The 18,516-nt window shown below is 45.6% G+C and overlaps 1 protein-coding gene across 1 annotated transcript in view; it reads right to left on the reverse strand.

Moving 5' to 3' along the window:
- Nucleotides 1-18,516, reverse strand: part of kiaa1109 (KIAA1109) — a 196,760-nt gene that overhangs the window by 26,935 nt on the left and 151,309 nt on the right. Inside the window, 8 exon segments of the mRNA XM_079528812.1 lie at nucleotides 1,553-1,753; nucleotides 3,164-3,359; nucleotides 3,552-3,691; nucleotides 4,878-5,039; nucleotides 5,647-5,860; nucleotides 10,348-10,525; nucleotides 13,015-13,257; nucleotides 14,625-14,941. Of these exon segments, the coding sequence (XP_079384938.1) occupies nucleotides 1,553-1,753; nucleotides 3,164-3,359; nucleotides 3,552-3,691; nucleotides 4,878-5,039; nucleotides 5,647-5,860; nucleotides 10,348-10,525; nucleotides 13,015-13,257; nucleotides 14,625-14,941 (1,651 nt within the window).

An 18,516-nucleotide genomic window follows, 5' to 3' on the forward strand; every position in this document is an offset into this window, starting at 1 on the left:
TCATCTATTTCTCGCTCAAATGTTTTCAAAAACATTTTTGAGAGCAATGTTTAGCTGTAAATGACATTGTGTGTCACTAGTGTGTGTGTGTTTACATTGCTGTCATGTTGGAAACAGCAGTAAATCAAGCGGGGCACAGCCGCACAGCTGGTGCTCAGAGGGTTTGATTAGGCAGAGGTCTGTTATACACTAATACAGCGGAGCGGTCATTATCAACACATAACTCACTGCTGAATTCAGCGATTGACCAATCAGAATCAAGCATTCAACCAGGCCATGTAATAAAATCAGATAGGACTTTTCTGTTTGGATGAATGGGCTGCCAATGGCAGTTGCACCTTGCCATTAACTTATACTAGACCTGTACGTGCCCGTCGCAGTCGGCCACCGGCCTACTTGGGAACGATGCAACTTGGGAACCTAATGATATACGTTGTCATGGCACAAGTTTTAACTGTCAGCCGTGTGCCTGTGTGTGTGAAGACTGCAAATTGAAAAGTGTACTTCGGCCCACTGGCAGAGCCTGATTGGTTGAGCCTCAATTGGCTGAGGCAGAGGCTGGAAATTGCACAGGTGAACAGAGTTGGCCTCATTAGGCCCACTGGCAGAGCCTGACCAGAGCCTTTTGTGGTGGTTCTGGAGAACCGTGGGTCCGACCGGCTCGATACCTGGCACTGCACTCCCTGTGGGGGTGTGAAACGCGTGTGTCGAATGTGAAGTGGGTGGGTCAAACGGTTCTCGAGTTACGTGCATTACAACCGTGCACGCACGCACGCACACGCACGTACGCATGCAAACGTGGCGCATTTATAGTAGGATGGTAAGATGGCTGCGGTCTGCATATGGAGAATAGGGGTCCCCGGTCCCCACTTTGAGAACAACTTGGCCCCGGGCCGGGGGGAAGCCCCGTGACGGCAGACTGCTGCTTACCTAGCGGCCCCGGGCCGGGGGGAAGCCCCGTGACGGCAGACTGCTGCTTACCTAGCGGTCCCGGGCCAGGGGGAAGCCCCGTGGCGGCAGACTGCTCCTTACCTAGCGGCCCCGGGCCGGGGGGGAAGCCCTGTGACGGCAGAGTGCTGCTTACCTAGCGGCCCCGGGCCGGGGGGAAGCCCCGTGACGGCAGACTGCTGCTTACCTAGCGGCCCCCGGGCCGGGGGGAAGCCCCGTGACGGCAGACTGCTGCTTACCTAGCGGCCCCGGGGCCGGGGGGAAGCCCCGTGACGGCAGACTGCTGCTTACCTAGCGGCCCCGGGCCGGGGGGGAAGCCCCGTGACGGCAGACTGCTGCTTACCTAGCGGCCCCGGGCCGGGGCGGAAGCCCCGTGACGGCAGACTGCTGCTTACCTAGCGGCCCCGGGCCGGGGGGGGAAGCCCCGTGACGGCAGACTGCTGCTTACCTAGCGGCCCCGGGGCCGGGGGGAAGCCCCGTGACGGCAGACTGCTGCTTACCTAGCGGTCCCGGGCCGGGGGGGGAAGCCCCGTGACGGCAGACTGCTGCTTACCTAGCGGTCCCGTGCCGGGGGGAAGCCCCGTGACGGCAGACTGCTGCTTACCTAGCGGTCCCGGGCCGGGGGGAAGCCCCGTGACGGCAGACTGCTGCTTGCCGGCTCCGTACGGGTGGAAGACGTAGAGGGAGAAGTCCGACATGCAGGCGGTGAAGCTGAGGCCCGACGAGCTGGCGGGAGGTCCCGTGAGGTCCGATTGGCTGCTGCTGTGGCGGCTCCGCCCCAGAGGACTGCCTAAGAGTGGAGACGCTGGATTGGATTGGGAGAGGGAGGGGGAGGGAGGGAGAGGGGGAGGGGCTGGGGTTAAAAAACGCTCGGCAGAGTAAAATGGATGGAGCCAACCGAAACGCAGACAAAGCACAGTTTGACGCGGTAAACGAGGTTAAACCCATTTTGACCTGAGATCAGATTCTAAAAAATGTCTTCTACATCCTGACAGTTTTCTGAAAAAGCCATGTTTCTATGTCAGTGGTTCTTCGATTTTTCAAAAAATAGCAGACCTACAAGCTCGTAGCGCGCCACTTGGTGGCGCGCTATGAGCTTGTAGATCTGCTATTTTTCAATAGCTGAAGCATAACATAATGCTAACACCAAAAAGGGTTCCCGCCCAAAATGGTTAAGGCGGATTTGTACTTGTAGTCGCGCGTTGTTGGTGCAGGCCCACGCCGGAAATGGCCGATCTACAAGATCGCAATGCGTTGTCAGCTTGCAGAGTGGCTATACTTGACCAAGTATAAATCAGGTTTAGTCCACTTGCCAGAACGTGAAGCCGGCCATTTTGAGTACCCTAAAGTGTTGTGTTAGAAATGTCGAGTATGGGTCCCCCCCCAGCATTTAGAAACTGCCAGATGCTAACTTGCATATGTTGGGCAATTTTCATAATAGGGAGGTTATATATGTGACCATACCATTAACAATAAAGAGACAATATGACGTAAATGGCACGTCATGACGTACATTTTCCCCTTCATCGTCAATGGCGTTTACGAAACATTGAACTAAAGACAATCATTAAACCTGTGTATTCAGTATTTAAGTCCGACGTCATTTTGTAGTGCTACGTTACGTCCGGGTCCAAGTGGCACCAGCTCCCGTCCGCATCTCATTGTAAATATAATATCTAAACTCTTTTTACAATGACGTTATTTTTCAGAAAGGAACCCATTGAGGGTTAAAATGGGTCTTAATGCTTCCAACTCGAGTAGAATTATTAATGTTTTGTACAAGTTTCCATGACAAAAAAAAAGTATGATGTGGAGACAATAAAGACTATTATTATCATTATTATTGAAGGTGGTAACAGTCCATTTGCTCAGTAAAATATTTCGGGGGCATATTTAGAATGTTTGCAGGCTTGAGTATGTTGAATCTAGTTTGTATTAATGAGGATTTAGTTGACACAATGAAATAAAATGGCGATAGTATTCCGTGTGGGGCAGACGGCCTGTCAGCCAGATTTGGGAGAGCAGCGCAGCTTTGTTGTTGCGAGGAAAGCGGTAAAATGAGACTTTCGTGGTTGTTTTCGTCTCAGATTTAGTCCGACGGAGCGTCACAGTATAACTCTATGGGGACACAAAAGCGACACAAAAGTAGGACCCGGAAGTATCTCAGGATAGGGCGCTCACGTCACAGCTAAAATACTGAATAGGTCAAAAATACCTTTGCTGGAGGGTGGCTTGGGGACGCTGTGGGCTGGCGGGGTGCTGGATGGCGGGTGCGTTGCGTCCATGGGGTAGCTTCCCGTGGGCATTTCCAGCTCTCCTCGGTTGGAGGAGAAGACGAGGTCGAGGGAGGGCAGTTTGAGCATACACTCCACCCTGGACATGGGCAGACAGCTGAAGCGGATCTGGGACGGCTGGAGGACACAGGAGACATTCATTAGGTATTTAAAACCCATTTAGGCCTGACCTCGAAATTAAAAAAAAAAACATCTTCTAAATCCTCCAGTTTTCTGAAATAAATATTTTCAGAAAGGCGCTTTACACAGATTGTGCATTACATTCACACATTCACACACCGATGGCCGACCACCACGTCCACACAGTACCTGGACTCTGACGTAGACCACCACGTCCACAGGGAAGGAGGAGTAGGCGGAGGTGGAGGAGGACACCAGGGAGGTGGCCGACTCCTCCAGAGGGTCCACGGGGTCAAAGTGTCCCATGTCCTCCTCTTGGGACGTCACCGCTGCAACAAGAAACACACATGGACGTTCACGTGCGCATTCACATGAAAAAACATCACAGAAACATAAATGGCTGACTTTTTTTTTCTTTTTTTACAGTACAGATGAATGGCTTCTATTTGACTAATCTCCCAAAAATAAATGACTGCCAAACACAAGTTTCCCCCGAGTCTTAAGGTGGTTGCACACTGGACACGTTTTTCGGAAAACCGACGGAAAAACACTGCTACAAATCCGAAAACGCGTCCGGTTTAGCCATAGGTCTTTCTCAGCTAAACCCGAGTTACCCGAGTTTTGGTTTTTGAGGGGCGCTAGCGCCTCCTATACACAGCTTTAATGTTTGTGTTGTCTGAACAAACATTAAAAATGCCATTGACAATGAACGGAGAAATGTGTCTGAGCAACTCGGCATATGTATGTCGGTGGGAACCCTTGGCCAATAAGTGACCACCATTCTTGATGATGTAGGATTTATATTTCTAGCTGCTACAGTTGGGTGCCACCGATATTGTCCTTTATCATTTGACCCATTTAGGCCTGACCTCAACATTTTTTAAAATCCTTCTAAATCCTCCAGTTTTCTGAAATAAATATTTTCACGGTTTTTCAAAAATAGCAGACCTACAAGCTCGTAGCGCGCCACTCGGTGGCGCGCTATGAGCTTGTAGATCTGCTATTTTTCAATAGCTAAATTATAACATAATGTTTAAAACACCAAAAGGGGTTTATGCGCAGATCACGCAAACCTCAGCAAAAAGAAAAGGACAATATCGATGGCCTCCAACTGTATAAGCAATAATATGTGGGGGGGGGTTTCAGACAGCCAGCAATGAGGTAGAACGCTCCCCAAAATAATTAGTCTGTGATACATCTAGGGGCCGCAATCGGCATTCTAAGATGTTCCTAGAAGCTTTGTCATTGGTCGATTTGCCTGTCTGCTTCTAGGAACATCTTTGAATGCAGATTGCGGCCCCTAGATGTGTCACAGAGACTACATTTATTCTGGGAGCGTTCTACCCATTGCTGGCTGCCTGAATACCAAAAAAGAAAAGAAAAGGTCATTACATTTTTTACATATTATTGCTTATAGCAGCTTTAAGTAGTCGATCCTAAGGTACATACATGTTTACAATATAAGTACATAATACGTGTGTGGACACCCCCTGGGATAAAAACAAGGCCACTGACTCGTGTAGTTCCTCTCCACGGGGGTGATGGGGATGGTCTCCAAGGCTTTCTCCAGGAAGTCCAGTAAACATGGACTGATGACCATTTCCTCGGGCAGGGTCTGCAGGGCCACCCAGGCATACAGCTTGGCCGTCTTCACCCCTCCACTGCCCTTCCCCTTGGCTGCAGGGGGACACACACCGCCACCAAGTCATGGCACAAGCATACATTACGTCCCATCCAGTGTTGTCCACTAAAACTAAGACGAAAAATGTTCGTAGGTTTCACTGACGAAAACTAAATGGAAACTACATGAAAACTAAGCTACGATGACTAAAACCGAGACTAAGTATATTGACAATTTTGTCAACAGATAAGAACTAGACTAAGATGTTAAAGGGACTGGTGGTGGACAAGCTCACAACGCGTCGCGGCTTGTAGATCGTCTATTTTCAGCAAGTGAAAAAAACAGTCGTTACGACGGCATCAAGGCCCGCCAAAACATATTTTGTTCGACTAAATCAACTGTAGATTTAGTCGACTAAAACTAGACTAACACTAAAACATTCCAGGTGACTAAACTAAACTAAATGAAAACTATTCAAGAGACTAGGACTAAAACTAAAATCTGCCTGTCAAAAACAACACCGATTCAAGCGTGATGTAGAGGTCACGCACGCACACGCGCGCACGCACACGCACACACACACACACACACACACACACACACACACACACACACACACACACACACACACACACACACACACAAGAGCATGCAGGTGTATACCTGCCGGTGGAGGTGGGGGCAGGGGAGGGAGCAGTGAGTTAGTCTTGCAGTGGGCGGCATAGGGAGGAGAAGGAGGAGGAGGAGGAGGTATGGGGTGGTGCAGGTCTTTCATACCATACAGCTTGGACTCTTTGGAGAGGGTCCGGGGCAGCGAGGAGCTGCGCATCGACGCGTTGGGAGACTCCGTCTTCAGGGTCTTGGAGTTGTAGTGCAGCTGAGGAGAGAGAGAGGAGGATGCAGCGGTGATTTTGGACAGCACATTTAGATTTTTTTAGCTTTTAGTCAGTCTTTTTGAATGGTTGAAATTTAGTTTTGGTATATAACACTTAAACAGACTTATAGCTTGTTACGTAGACAGCACTAGAATTGCATTTTTATGGAACTTTATAGAACACATGTATAATATATAATATAGTATAGTATGTATAGTTTACATAGATACTCCACTGTTACGTTCTTAGTTTACGCTCGAGTCATGATAACTTTATATATGTGATGTATGCCATGCTTTTGTTATTTGTTTTTGTTATTGATTAATGTAAGTCGCTCTGGATTAAGAGCGTCTGCTAAATGCCTAAATTGTAAATGGGGGGGGGGGGGGGGTCCCAAGGGGAACCTTATTGAGAAACAGTGGCCTATATAGACGTGTAAGCAGAGGAGTTATACTGAGAAGTAAAGTGCCACTAACAGAACGTGTTAATAACAGAATAATAGGAGTTCCCCATCAGGGTCCAGGTGGAAAAAAAAAAAAAAAAACTACAGATGCTACTGAATCACCGTGCGGCGCCATGTGTTATTCTGCTGTTCCAGCCAGGGACACGGCAGGGACGTGCAGAGAGTGTTAGAGAGGGCACTTTTGGACAAAAATAGCGAAAATAGCAGATTCGGGTCGCAACCCAGCACTCTTTATCCACTGGAGATGCGGTGTGTGTAACGACATGGATTCCTAAACAAATTTGTTCAACGCAAAATGCTGCGTTCCAAGTTCAGGAGACTTCGGGGGAAGGGGAAAAAAAAGCAATTCTCCTGAACGCGGCCTTCCGGAATGGCATGGAAATGCATGCATTCAAAGTCAAAGTCAAAGTCGTACGATTTGTCACACACGTTACCGCAGTGAAATTTGTTCTCCGCATTTGACCCATCTCTTGGAGCGGTGAGCTGCAGCTGTGCCGCGCTCGGGAATCATTTGATTAGTTGATTTGACCCCCCCCCCCCCAGTCCAACCCATTGATGCTGAGTGCCAAGCAGGGAGGCATTGGGTCCCATTTTTACAGACTTTGGTATGACCCGGCCGGGGATCGAACCCCGACCTCCCAGTTTCAGGGCGGACACTCTAACCACAAGGCCACTGACTGGTCTGGAAAGGGCAGTTGTTTTTTTCAGACGGGTAGTCTAGTAGTCTAGTATGCGTCCACGTCCCTGGGGGCCTCCAGCAGGATAAACACGACGCCGTCTGGTTCCCACGTCACAGAAGAAGCAGGAAGCCATCATCAGGGGCCGATCACACCGAGTCACCAGCAGCAAACGCCATTTTTTTGTTTTTTCGCCTATGTGCAAGCTCACAATGCAACGCATTGTGAGCTTGCATAATATTTTGTATAATATTTTTTATACATTTGAAAACTTACAATAGGATATTGTGCATAGAGTACGTTGCACTTTTGGTACTTTAATGACATGCATACTTTAATGACACCAACACTTTTGTACTTTTTGAATTACGCACTTTTACTTATTTCTATATTGCAGTATTGATACTTTCACTTAACCCATTTAGACCTGGGAACGATTCTACAAAATGTCTTCTAAATCCTGACAGTTTTCTGAAAAACCCACGTTTCTATGTCAGTCGTTCTCACACTATTTCATGTCAAGGAGCCCCAGAATTATCTGTATTTGGCCGCGGACCCCAATCTCAAAATATGTTGTTCCAGGGAGGGAGCCCAGAAGCAAAGATTTGAGTTAAAAACGTTCGCTCTTTGAATATATATTCAAAGAGTCTCACCAGTCCTTATATCACTGTTTTAATGGGGTAGATGTTGGACTCAATACAATTATTTCGCCTTTTTTTCTTTTTTTTTAAGCGTTTTCGCCTGTACCTTGGTGTGATCGCCCCCCCCCCTTACTCGATTTAAAGTTGACCTGGCGGTCACATTTCCACTTAGTAATGACGCATTCGGCATCCCAGAAGCTCAACGGAGATTCGGTTTTCATCATTTGTCATCGGTACCGATCACGTACAATCGTACACACACACACACACAGTCCAAAACATTAACGGCATTGGTACAATCAGACGTTGTTACGAAGAACAAAAGAAGAAGAAGTAGGACAGAAAAAGGCTCTCCGTCACCCCCTAAAGACTGAACCCACTCACCCTCTTCTCCCCCATAACCTGGGGAAAACACAATAAGACACAATACTCAGCCAATCGTGATCGGGACGGGCAGGGCAGCCTCCAAGTTCAAAAACATGCAAGGAGGGAAACTGTAAAGCTGATCAATGTATCATTATTTAAATTGTAATAATAATGAATTGCATTTTTATAGCGCTTTTCCAAGTGCTCAAAGCGCTTTACAATGGTTCATTCATTCATACATTGGGAGGTGAAGCGGCGAACAGTCGACGCCAGCGTCCTCACTTCCCACATTCACACACCAATGGTGGCGAGCTCACACCGACCGACTCATTGGAGGCAATGTAGGGTTCAGTGTCTTGCCCAAGGACACTTCGACGTGTGGACAGGAGGAGCCGGGATTCGAACCGCTGACCCAGGGATCATTGGACGACCTGCTCTACCTCCTGAGCCACAATAATTATTATTAAAAAATTCATTATTATTATTTAAATTGTACATTATGAGCATGCAAGACATCATTATTATTATTAGACCAACAGTAATGGCAGTATAAAGTCCTCCGCGGCTCACCCTGCGACGTGTACACTGTACATCAGTGTTGATTTTGTCGACTAAAACTATGACGAAAATTGTCCGTCGACTACCTTTTTTCGCCAACGAAAACTCAATGGAAACTAAACTACGCTGACTAAAACTAAGACTAAATATACTGACAATTTAGTCAACAAATAACAACTTCGACTATACGTTAGGAAGGGACTAGTGGACAAGAGATCCAGTATAAGTCATTTTACGCTTGGTTGCATGCTGAAGATAGCAGATCTACAAGCTCACAACGCGATATGAGTTTGTAGATCGGCTATTTTTAAAAACACATTTTAGTCGACTAAATCTACTGCAGATTTAGTCGACTAAAATCCTATGATATTTAGTCGACTAAAACTAGACTAACACTAAGACATTCCAGGTGACTAAAATGTGACTAAAACTAAATGCAAACTATTCAAGAGACTACGACTAAAACTAAAATCAAAATTTGCTGCCAAAAACAACACTGCTGTACAGGTGAAGCCGGCCAAATCACAAATTGTGTGTGTGTGTGTGTGCGCGTGCGTGCACACGCGCGTGTGTGTGTGAGATCACAGTAACGTCCTGACTGTTTGGAGGCAGTCCCAAATTTAACCCATTAAGACCTGAGGTCGATTCTACTAAATGTCTTCAAAATCCTACAGTGGGTTCTCAAAGGTTTTGACATATTCAAAAGTTAAAACTGTATGCTTTCAAAATATATATTGAAAGATTAATTTTGTATATCACAAATGCTTTCCCGGTTTTAAGGTTGTTGTTTTTTTGTTATCCTACGATTGTGTAACCCATTTTTTTCCACCCAGTGTCAATTATCTAATGTTGAATGTTTTGAATTAATGTTGCACAAAATCCTAAGTTGCGTTCATCTACTTTGAACATGGCATCCTTATTTTGAAAATGAAACGAATAAACAAAAATGCAAAACAAATTATAAACACGGACCCCTTTTCCGGACGGACCAGAAGTTGTTGTTGATGTGTGTGTAGCAGCTAACAATAGCCACACCACTCGATCGATCGACAACAACGGGAGACAAGAATAAATCTATCGCGACTAGAGACTGGACCGCGGAGTCTTGTCTAACACAGGATATTTTTTTGAGTGGTGCAACCACTCCCAGGCTGTGGAGCCATGCGATCCGTTCTCATATCAATAAACTTCGGACAAGACTTCGTCCTGGGCGCCGGGCGTTACTAATAGAAAGGACAAAGAACTTCGTCCTGGGCGAGGGGAGTGTTAAAAACGGGTCACATATTGTAAAAAACAAAAATAAAAAAAAAGAACCCTAAACCAGTCTTTTTGAGCCAGGGACCCCCAGCAGGGAAGGTTTGTGTACGAAAATAAATAAATAATGAAAAAATCTAAAACAATCAGACTTTTCACTTTGTATGATCTGCTATCTCCTGAACAGCCAAAGTATAAAATATGGATAAAGCGATTCAAACTAATTGTTATGCTAAGTTACGCAACGATAAAGAAATTAAACCCACCCCAATGATGTGACCAAATTTGACTGCCATTGGATATTTTAGAATTTTTGTTTTTTCACGTCATATGAAAGCAGGAAATCATAGCTTCAAATTGACATATTTATTGGTTGTTCAGTTTGAAGCTGGAATTTGCATGATGGCATATGACGTTTTGTTACATTTATTTATTTATTTTATTTTTTTACTATTTTGAAAAAAATAGGGGGCAAAAGGCTATAGGAACCGTGCAGCGGGCTGCAGCGCATGTGGACGAGGTGAGCTGACCTTCACGTCTACTCCGGGGATGTAGAAGACGGTGGTCTCCTGGTCGTTGGACTTGGTCTGCAGCGAGGACGGGACCTTCTTCCCGGCCAGGAGGTGCGTGGTGGAGGTGTAGGCGGGCTGCAGCTTCTTCTTCTTGGGGGGAGAGTCCTGGTCCAGACTCCGGAGGCTGCGGTCACAGCTCCTCCACGGAACGGAACAACCAGAGAGAGAGAGAGAGGGAGAGAGGGAGAGAGAGACGGAGAGAGAGAGAGAGAGGGAGAGAGAGAGGGAGAGAGAGAGAGAGGGAGGGAGAGAGAGAGGGAGAGAGAGAGAGGGAGACGGAGAGAGAGAGAGAGAGAGAGAGGGAGGGGGAGGGAGAGATGGAGATAGAGAGAGGGAGAGATAGAGAGATGGAGATAGAGAGAGAGAGGGAGAGGGAGAGATGGAGATAGAGAGAGGGAGAGAGAGAGAGAGAGAAAGAGAGGGAGAGATGGAGAGAGAGAGAGAGAGAGAGAGAGAGATGATTCATTGCTTTCCCCACGACAGTGGCTCTCAAACCTTATATAACCAGGCAGGTGGGAAAAGTACTCGTGTTTTACTCAAGTAAAAGTATCAACATACTCTGTTACGAGTAAAAGTCCGGAATTCAACATTTACTAATGTAATAATGAATTGCATTTTCATAGCGCTTTTCCATGCTTCGTTCATTCATACATTGGGAGGCGAAGCGGCGAGCGGTCGACGCCAGCGTCCTCACTTCCCACATTCACACACCAATGGTGGCGAGCTCACACCGACCGACTCATTGGAGGCAATGTAGGGTTCAGTGTCTTGCCCAAGGACACTTCGACATGTGGACAGGAGGAGCCGGGATTCGAACCGCCGACCCAGGGATCATTGGACGACCTGAGCCACAGCCGCCCTTGTACAAAAGTATTGGCTTAAAAAAATGTGCTCAACAGTTTGACTGCGGATCACGACATCCCCGACTTTTGATTTCATTGTTTAATTCACTGTTTTTTTTTTATCACTTTCAAGAGATACATGGTTTCCAGCGGACACAGTAGGATACGTCACGCGTTTGGATTACGTGACGAAAAAATTAATAAAAATCAGTCACACAGGGAAAGTTGAGGCGCAATGCAAAGTCTATGAGGGACAATGGCCGCGCCCGCGTGCCCCAGTTCCCCGCTATCGTTGTTGTCGGGACTGTGGAATATTATTGGACACTATATAGAGCACCGAAGTCTGACCTCAATATCGGTAGAGGGGGCGCAAATCCACGGGTACTTTTTATTTGCATCGTAATCCCCATAGGGGGATTTTAGATCGCCTCATATAAGAACTGTGTTTGAAAAATAAACATGTCATCCCGGCCGTTTCGCTCATATGGATAGAATATATCCATATGCGTGAAACGGCCGGGATGTTTATTTCTCTCAGTCAGTTGATTCTTCATATTATGAAGAATCAACCGACTGAGAGAAAACGCTATTGTTACTGCTACAGAATTAGTCACATTTTCGCTAGAAACAGACTGTATCATATATGAGTGACTGACTGTTGCAAACGATACAGAGACACCTCCCTGACAATAACGCCGAGACAGCTTGTTTATTTTTGGACCACAACGCTTACATGAAACGATTTTAAGATGACCCCATGTTATACGTATACATTTTCAAATGTATAATTAAAAACTTAGGAAAATAGCAGATCTGCATCGCGACACATTGTGGAGCTTGTGGAACGGCTATTTTCAAATGGCTAAAATATATATATAGGCCTAGGGCTGAAGTGGTTAGTGTATGTTTTATAATAATAATGAAAATCTACAAAGTAACTAGTAACTAAAGTTTTGAAATAAATGTAGTGGAGTAAAAGTACAATATTTGGATCCGAGATATAGCGGAGTAGAAGCAAAAGTATTGGCAATTGGTAATACTCAAGTATACCTCAAAATTGCACTTAAGTACAGAACTTAAGTAAATGTACTTTCCACCACTGCTTATAACCCCTATAACTGCTACAAATGGAACCAAATGGACCCGTATGCATCCAATTTGGTTCCATTTGTACACTCTCAAGGACTATTCATAGTCCAGTTTTCGGTGAAGAGTTGACCACCGTTTTAGTAAAAAACAGAGAGATGTGTTTGTCGACTAATACAATGGCGAAAAATGTTCGTCGATTACCTTTTTTCACTGACAAAAACTACATAAAAACTAAGCAGTGATGACAATTTCGTCAACAAATAAAAACTAGACTAAAATGTTAGGATGGGACTAGTGGAGAAGAGATCTAGTATAAGTCATTTTACACTACGCTGAAAATAGCCGATCTACAAGCTCACAGCTGAGAGAGTGATCAAACTTGCTAGTTTGACGCGTTGAGAGAGTGATCAAACTTAGTGAAAGCTAGTTTGATCACTTCAAATTCTCCATATTACAATACTCCATATTCCATCTTATAAATAACTAATGACCAAAAATAGCCAATCTACAAGCTCACAACGGTGCCGTGAGCTTGCAGATGCGACACTTTTCGGTAAACCCGACGCGCTAAGGCTTCTATGGGAATCCAAATGGCTAGAAATCAGGTCGTGGCGACTGGAAGAACTTTTGGGGTTCCTCGACCCCCGACGGAAGCGTGAGGAGAGGAACCGCCATAGTGTTGGGGTGTGTATACCTCCTGAGGGCCACGTCCTCGTGTTCGGCCTGCTGGGTGGTGGGGTGCAGGACACACTTGCCGCTGTCGATCTCCACGCGCACGTCCAGCTCGAAGTCGATGTTCCTCTCGGTGGGGGGGCTCATGAAGCTGCGGCTGGACGGCCCGCCTCCTCCTCCCCCGCCTCCGCCGCTGGGCCAGCGCTCGCTGAACAGCTGGCTGACCGCCGAGAAACCCGACGCCTTCCTGCTGTGGGACGCTTGGCTGTCGGAGGAGGGAAAACGTGAAACAAATGTGACCAGATTTGACAGAGCCTGCCATTGCGCAACCTCCAGCTTTTCACCAGAGGAGAACAACTTTTTTTTCTTTTTTTTCAATCCAAAATGAGTTAATAGCACAGACAGACTCTGACAGAAGTGTCTAGGTAGGTGTAGCTAGGTGTAATGTTATAGAGACCACAGAAGTGAGCCTTTCAAGCCTGTTTTCTCAACTCGCTGTTTTCTGCAAGACATTACTCTATAAACCATATCTCCAAAACTGGTGGGTCAGACGTGTACAATATGGGAACCCAATGGCAAAACAAAGTGGGGAAAAAAACTGCGCCCTTTAATAGTTGACGTGAGTCGACAGTCTGTCTCGAGAGACTAACGTGTGTAAAAAGCGGGTGATTTTTTAATTTTTTTCCTCTAGCTCCATCGTTTGTTATTTCCATACAATCTTCCCTTTTCGTCTATATATTGTATTCCTATAAGAATCAAAACAACAAGAGAGATGAATAAACGTCATTTCGTCATCATAACGTGACGGCCTCGTCACCAGGTCCGCGACAAATCCGCTCTTTCTTTTTAATTATTAAAAAAACGGCGAATTAAACACATTAAATAAATAGCGGGTTTAGCGTATTACGCAGCACCGACACATGGATTAAATAGCGGGGAACGCGGGTTACGCAGTAGAACTATTAAAATATCATACAACTACTAGTGTATAGTTAACCTCACGTCACCTGGCTTTCCACCTCGGAGAAAAGCCTATGGTAATTTACGTCATGGTTGTAGTCACTTTATTGGGTAGGCCCTAAAATTATGATCGCGGGAATTCTTTTGGGTACTTCCGATTCCGGGCTTGGGGTCGACTACAAATCAGTGACATGACAACATGACGAAAAATTTCCATCTGCTCCCGCCCCGGATCATAAACCCCGAAAAGGAATACTTTGCAGGCTATAGCGTATATAGTTAGTTTAACATGGACTGCACTAACAAGCGGACTGCACCAACAAACTGCACAGCATAATGTTTAAGCCATTCTGGGCGGGAACCCCTTTTGGTGTTTATAGCATTATGTTATACTTTTAGCTATTTTTAAAAAATCGTGAAAACGTGGCGCAAATCTTTGAATATATATTCTTTCACAGCAAACGTTTTAAACTCAAATCTTTGCTTCTGTGGGGGGGGGTTCCTGGAACAACATATTTTCAAATGGGGGTCGGCATGAAATATTGACATGAAAAATTGAGCACCACTGATATAGAAACATAGGTATTTCAGAAAACTGTCAGGATCGAGAAGACTTTTTTTTTAAAATTCCGATGTTCAGGCCTAAATGTGTTTAAGACCCACGCGACTCACATGGTCCTGCGGGCGTAGCTGCTGGGCGGCCTCTCGCGCTCAAACTCGTCCTCCTTGTCCGAGTCCTCCGAGGAAGACGTGGAGAGCTCGTCGCGGCGCATGTCGTCGTGCTGCTGGAAGGGAAGCGCTGCTGGTGAGAGGGCGGCGGCGGGCGTGGCGGGGGCACTGAACACAGGCTGGTAGAGGCCCTCGCTTATGGCGGATGATGGGAAGTCATGGAGGTGAGGAGAGTGATGGTGGGTGGGATGGAGGTGACAGTGACGGGACGGCTCGTCCATGGTGACAGACAACAGCTCCATTTCTGACTCCTCGAGGAACTTTTTGGCACAGAGAGGGGGGGAGGGGGTTTCACAGAGTCAATTGATATGAAGTGGGTGGTGGTGGGGGGTTTGGGGGATTTAAAGGTGGTGCAAGTGATTTATTAAATTTTTTTAAAGCACCACTTCACCCACTTTTCAACCTATCATCGTGTAATTGGTCCTCGCCAGTGACATCATCGATGGGGGAATCCAAGCTAATAGAAACGGCAGGCTTTATATTCCCGAAAATGGAAGCCATCGTTCTCACGATAAAACAAATCAAAATAGCTTTAAACAAAAAAAATATGGTTTAAAAAAAAATCTGCCTAACGATGATGTCACTGAACTGCCCACAGCCCTCCTATGAGAGACAGGCCGAGTAGAAAGAAATGGTGGTATTTTATCATGAACATTAGTGAGGACCAACTATCTGAAGATCGAAAAGGTTGAAAAGTGGTGAAGTGGTCCTTTAATGTACAACTGTTAAATAGCTCTACATTCTCATAGTAATCATTGTTTCTAAAGTGTTTGTTCAGTAACGGGGGTCTCTCCAGCTCTAAAGTAAAACGGAAATACATTTCCAGGTTTGCGGGACAACTATTCTATGCAATCGTGAGAGAGCTAGAACTCATTCAGGATTCAGAATAAACAAATGCCAATTGCACTTGTTTGTCTTTTATCCTGCATGAGTTCTCTGCCTCCTGAAGTGACAATGGGCTCTATGTGCACAGCTGCACACACGCCGTTTTGGAAAGAACTTGGGCCCCTTCCTTACTTCCTTCACAGGTGTTACCGATGATACTAATTAAGGCTCGGTTCCATTCTGGTCAAACATAATCAGGGTTCCAAATGGCCCCGTACGGGTGTGTAAAGGTGTGTGGGGCGGCGGTGGCTCAGGGGTAGAGTGGCCGGATGGTAACCGCAAGGTTGCCAGTTCGAACCCGGGCTCTCCCAGAGTTAGTGTCGAAGTGTCCTTGAGCAAGACACTGAACCCTTGCTCCTGATGTGCTGGTTGGTGCCTTGCATGGTTTCCGTCGCCATCGGTGTATGAATGTGTGTGTGAATGTAATGCACAATCTATGTAAAGCGCCTTGGATAAAGGCGCTATATAAATGCACCATTTACCATTTAAAGGCCTATTCATAGTCCAGTTTTCGGTGATGAGCTGACAGACCGTGATAGACTATAGCGTTATTCATAGTCTGGATTTCCGGTGGTGAGTAGACCACCGAAGTACAACATGACGTCACTGAGCCGCGGTGAAGGGCAAACCACCGCCCCAGCCCTTCTCTCTGTTTTTACTCACCACCGCTCAACGTTATTTCAGCTCCGGTGGTCACCTCACCACCACAAATCCAGACCATGAATGAGCCTTCAGTGCTCCATCAGAAGCGGTGGTCACTTCTTCACCTAAATATGAACTATGAATAGGGCTTAACTCTGAGTGTACACAAATGGAACCAAATGCGTAAGGTCCATTTGGTTCCATTTGGGGGGGGGGGGGGGGGGGGGGGGGGGTACTTGAAATTAAGTTGGAAAAATATTAAAAATAAATAAATTGAGAACCACTGCACACTAAATGGAACAGAGCCTTAATTTGTATCATCAGTAACACCTGTGAAGGAAGTAGGGAAGGGCCCCGGGAGTAGGAAGAGTTATTCTGTATGCATAGAGCCCACTGCAAATCTGGTACACTTGGATGATTAAATGAGTATCCCACCACACCAGTACCATGTCTTTTCTGTTTACTAAAAGAGCTGGATTGACAGGGAGAGCCCTGTTGCTGAACACTCTAGCAATGTGTACTCAGGGTATAGAACTTTAACGGGAAACTTCACCCTTTTTGCAAACAAATATGTTAATGACGTTTAGAAGATTTAGAACCCTTTCCTGGGGGTCTTTATGTGTGTAATATGTGGTTTTAGATATTTTAGATTGTAGCAGTGAGCCCAGTGTCTCTGATGTCATCGACACTTATGGGCTCACGTACTTCCTTCCTGGACTACAATTCCCAGAATGCGTTGGTGCACTGCTCCTCCAATTGTGGATAGGGTGAGGGCTGTCTTGCTGAGACAACATGTAGTCCAGGAAGTGAGTAAGCCCAGTGTCGATGACATCAGAGACACTGGGCTCACTGCTAAAATATCTAACAAAATCTAAAACCCACATATTACACACACAAAGATCCCCAGGAAGGTGTTTAACATAATATTTCATTAACATATATTTTTTTTCGCAAAAAGGGCGAAGTGTCCCTTTAACCATTTTTGTTTTAACCAAAACCGAATCACTGACACCACCTTTAACATTTGGTTTTGTTCGTATAGAAGCCGACGCTGAAGGACAGACTCTTGAGAGAGTAACATGAAACCAAATGGACCCGTACGGGTCCATTTGGTTTCATTTGACGCTCTCAAGAGCCAAGAGAAGGAGGTCAGTGGTACACAGATGATGTTACCGAGTAGATAGTAGACAATAGTGTTCTGTGAAACACATGGACCTGACCTAGTAGAGCAATGTGCTGCTACAGTTGGAGGCCATCGATATTGTCCTTTTTTCTTTTTGCTGAGGTTTGCGTGATCTGCGCAAAAGGACAGTTAACCCATTTTGGGCGGGAACCCCTTTTGGTGTTTTAAACATTGTTATAATTTAGCTATTGAAAAATAGCAGCGCTACGAGCTTGTAGGTCTGCTATTTTTGAAAAATTGTGAAAATATTTATTTCAGAAAACTGGAGGATTTAGAAGGATTTTTTTTTTAATTTTGAGGTCAGGCCTAAATGGGTCAAATGATAAGGGACAATATCGGTGGCACCCAACTGTACCTATACCAGAACTATTCACTTCTACCGTTTTATCTCTTTTAGTTTTCCATTTATAGCCAGTGCAGAGACTGACGAGTACAGAACCGGCTGGCTTCTTTCCCACACCTGCAAACTGCCAGTAGTGATTGCTAGGATACAGCCAAGAGGGTCGTTCAGCTGCCAGGAGCATGAGGGCTTCAAATCAATAGCACAATTATGTCTCATCATTGCCTTGATTACGATCAATGTGTTTAGTTATTATTGTAATCAATATTTTATTTATTTATTGTGTATAAATACGGAAAAATAGCAGATCTGCAAGCGCACGGCATTTTGGGTTAGAAGATGCGCACATTTTGGCAATTTCTTTGTACACCGCCACTGTTCATTATATATAAAAAATATATAATGGTATATGCCGTTTCATATAACTCGGCAACAAAAGTGTGGAAACGTCCATAATTTCTCCACTATAATAATACTGTATGCACTTATTTTATATCATTTTAATCGTTGATTTACAAGGATTTGTTCCTTTACAACGAGTTATAGCTTGTAAGGATCGGTGGAATGAGCAACACAGCTGAACACGTGGGTAAGCGACTCCAAAACATTTGCTAAACTGGCAAATGGCTGGTATTCACCCTTGCTTTGGGTTGCTTAGTGGATTGGATGATTGCACTCCCCCACAGCAATACGAAAAAACACATATTGGCTATTTTTACACACTCGGTAGGTAGCGTGTGGATCTCTATAGGCAGCTACAACACTTGGTATTGGGCGGTATCTCT

This window comes from Electrona antarctica (genome assembly GCF_951216825.1).
Source record: "Electrona antarctica genome assembly, chromosome: 18".
NCBI lineage: Eukaryota > Metazoa > Chordata > Actinopteri > Myctophiformes > Myctophidae > Electrona > Electrona antarctica.